The 2,313-nt window shown below is 32.4% G+C and overlaps 1 protein-coding gene across 1 annotated transcript in view; it reads left to right on the top strand.

The window, feature by feature from the left end:
- Positions 1-1,431: 1,431 nt before the first annotated feature.
- Positions 1,432-2,313, top strand: part of LOC118743563 — a 9,596-nt gene continuing 8,714 nt past the window's right edge. Inside the window, exons 1-2 of the mRNA XM_036476327.1 lie at positions 1,432-1,465; positions 1,524-2,120. Coding sequence (XP_036332220.1) covers positions 1,432-1,465; positions 1,524-2,120 — 631 coding nt within the window. The remainder of the gene's footprint in view (positions 1,466-1,523; positions 2,121-2,313) is intronic.

Below are 2,313 nucleotides of genomic sequence, written 5' to 3'. Positions count from 1 at the left end.
TAGCTCTCAGTAAACATATATTTTTAGCTCATTCTAATTATTTAACTGAAGTGAGAAGTAGTGAAACGGCATTTTAATTTTATAAGAGCAAACAATTAATAATTATTGCAATGGGTAGAAACTGTGATTTCTTGGTTAGAAGTTTCTATAAGTTTGATGATATAAGAAATAAATCTATATGCAATGTGTGTGACAGACATTTAGCAGGGAAGCATATAACTAACTTAAGGCGTCATTTAAAAAAAAACCACAATGACAGTTTCAAAAATGCGGAGAAAAATGGCCAAGAACATTATGAAGTGCAAAAAAAACAAAAAAATATAGTTTTCTTACGAAGTGAACAAAGATGACTTTATTTCCTCAATTTTAAAAATAGTGACACACGATGGCAGACCATTTGTTCAATTGGACAGCGAACGATTTCGTGAAGGATAACAATACAGATAACAAAATCGATAACAATATCGATAACAAAATCGATACCCAAATCGATAACAAACTCGATAACAAAATCGATAAAATTATCGATAAAATTATCGATAACAAAAACGATTAAAATATCGATAACAAAATCGATTAAAATATCGATAATAAAATCTATACCCAAATCGATACTCAGATCGATAATAAAATCGATAAAAATATCGATAACAAAATCGATAAAAATATCGATCATTATATCGATAAGTCCCGAGAATACCGAAAATACCGGAATAGTTCCCAAGTTGAGTCTCTGTGACTCTATATCATGTTCTTTATAATTACCTTCATTTTAATCTTTCCTCCTTTATTTTCATCTTTACTCATCCTCATCTTTTCTTTATATTTATCTTTATCATCTTTATGTTTATCAATTTCTACATTACATATTCCCCTTCACATTTGCCCTTATATTAGTAAAACTTTTAAATTTACCTTGGTCTTAATTTTTGCATTTATCTTTACGCATCGTTGTTTTTGTTTTTATTTTTACCTTTGCCTTCAAGGGCGTACGCAGGGGGGGGGGGGGCAAGGGGGGCAGCTGGCCCCCCCTACATCCGGTTTCTGAAACTTTAAAATATATGTATACAGTCAAATTTTCACAAGCCACATAATTGAGTTTTGGTTAATTTTACTTTATTTAAATATAAACATCATCTTTAAGTTTTGTCCAATATCTACCAGTTATAATTTTACATTTTGTTTTTTTTTTAAAGAGGTTTCGATCATTACGCTGGAGAATTTGAGATTTAAACCCTATACAAGAAAGTATTTGAAATCATTACTAATTACTTAAGTGTAAACGTTGTATGAGCTTTTTGGCATGAACACTTGAAAGTGTGCTAAACATTTTGTTTTGCAACACTGCTTTTTTCTAAACAGCTGTTTAATAGAAGGAGTAAAAGAATTTGAAAATCGCGTTGTTAACTTCAATTGGAAAATGAATAAAATATGGATATTCGAAGCTTTTTTAGCAGTACTGGAGGTAATTATAATTTATTCTTACTAATTTAAAATGTTATATTTAAGCGAGAATTTTGTAGCGAAATTAAAAAGAAAGCTGAGCCCAGGTGGAAGCAGCTCGAACGAAGATAGCGATGCTGCAACTGATACGATGGATGACTGTCATCCTAATGATATTGGTAAGTGGATTAACATGCCGAACGCTATGTCTGCTGCACAGAGAAGGACGCTGTTAACAGATTGTTGGAAGCCCGACGAAAATTATAATTTTTCAAATGATGCGACACATTTGAAACGCAAGTTCAATAGAGTCTGGTTGGACATGTATACACCGTGGTTGGTGTATTCCCGCAGGCTTAAAGGAGCTTTTTGTTTACACTGCGTGCTGTTTAAGCCACCAAACAAACCAGGAATTGTTTCTTCATTTGTTGTGCGCCCTTTCACAAAATTTAAAAATGTACATGAGTACTGCAAATCTCATGCTTCTTCAAATGTGCATAAAGAGGCTACGCAGTCTGCAAAGTTGTTTTTAGAAGGAACACCTGTTGATTTTCAGATGCAATGTGGGCACGCAAAGACTGTTGCAGAAAACAGAAAATTTTTAAAAGAAATAATTTCCACTAGCATATTTTGCGGAACGCATGACCTTCCTCTTCGGGGAAAGTTGAATGACGAAGGTAATATTAAAACATTTTTTAACTTAATTTATTCGTATCGTACATATTGTTTAAGGTATTCTACATGATTTAATTAAGTTAAAAGTATCTGCTGGCGACGAGGTATTAAAAAATTACATTGAAGGAGGAAAACAAAATGCTACTTATATGTCACCACGAATTCAAAACGATATACTCAGTATTGCAGCAAATA

Source organism: Rhagoletis pomonella, unplaced genomic scaffold, assembly GCF_013731165.1.
Source record: "Rhagoletis pomonella isolate Grant_MI unplaced genomic scaffold, Rhpom_1.0 Rhpom_scaffold_00007, whole genome shotgun sequence".
In the NCBI taxonomy this organism is placed as follows: domain Eukaryota; kingdom Metazoa; phylum Arthropoda; class Insecta; order Diptera; family Tephritidae; genus Rhagoletis; species Rhagoletis pomonella.
Note: the sequence above shows the minus strand (reverse complement) of the source record. Positions and strands in the feature narration are given on the sequence as shown.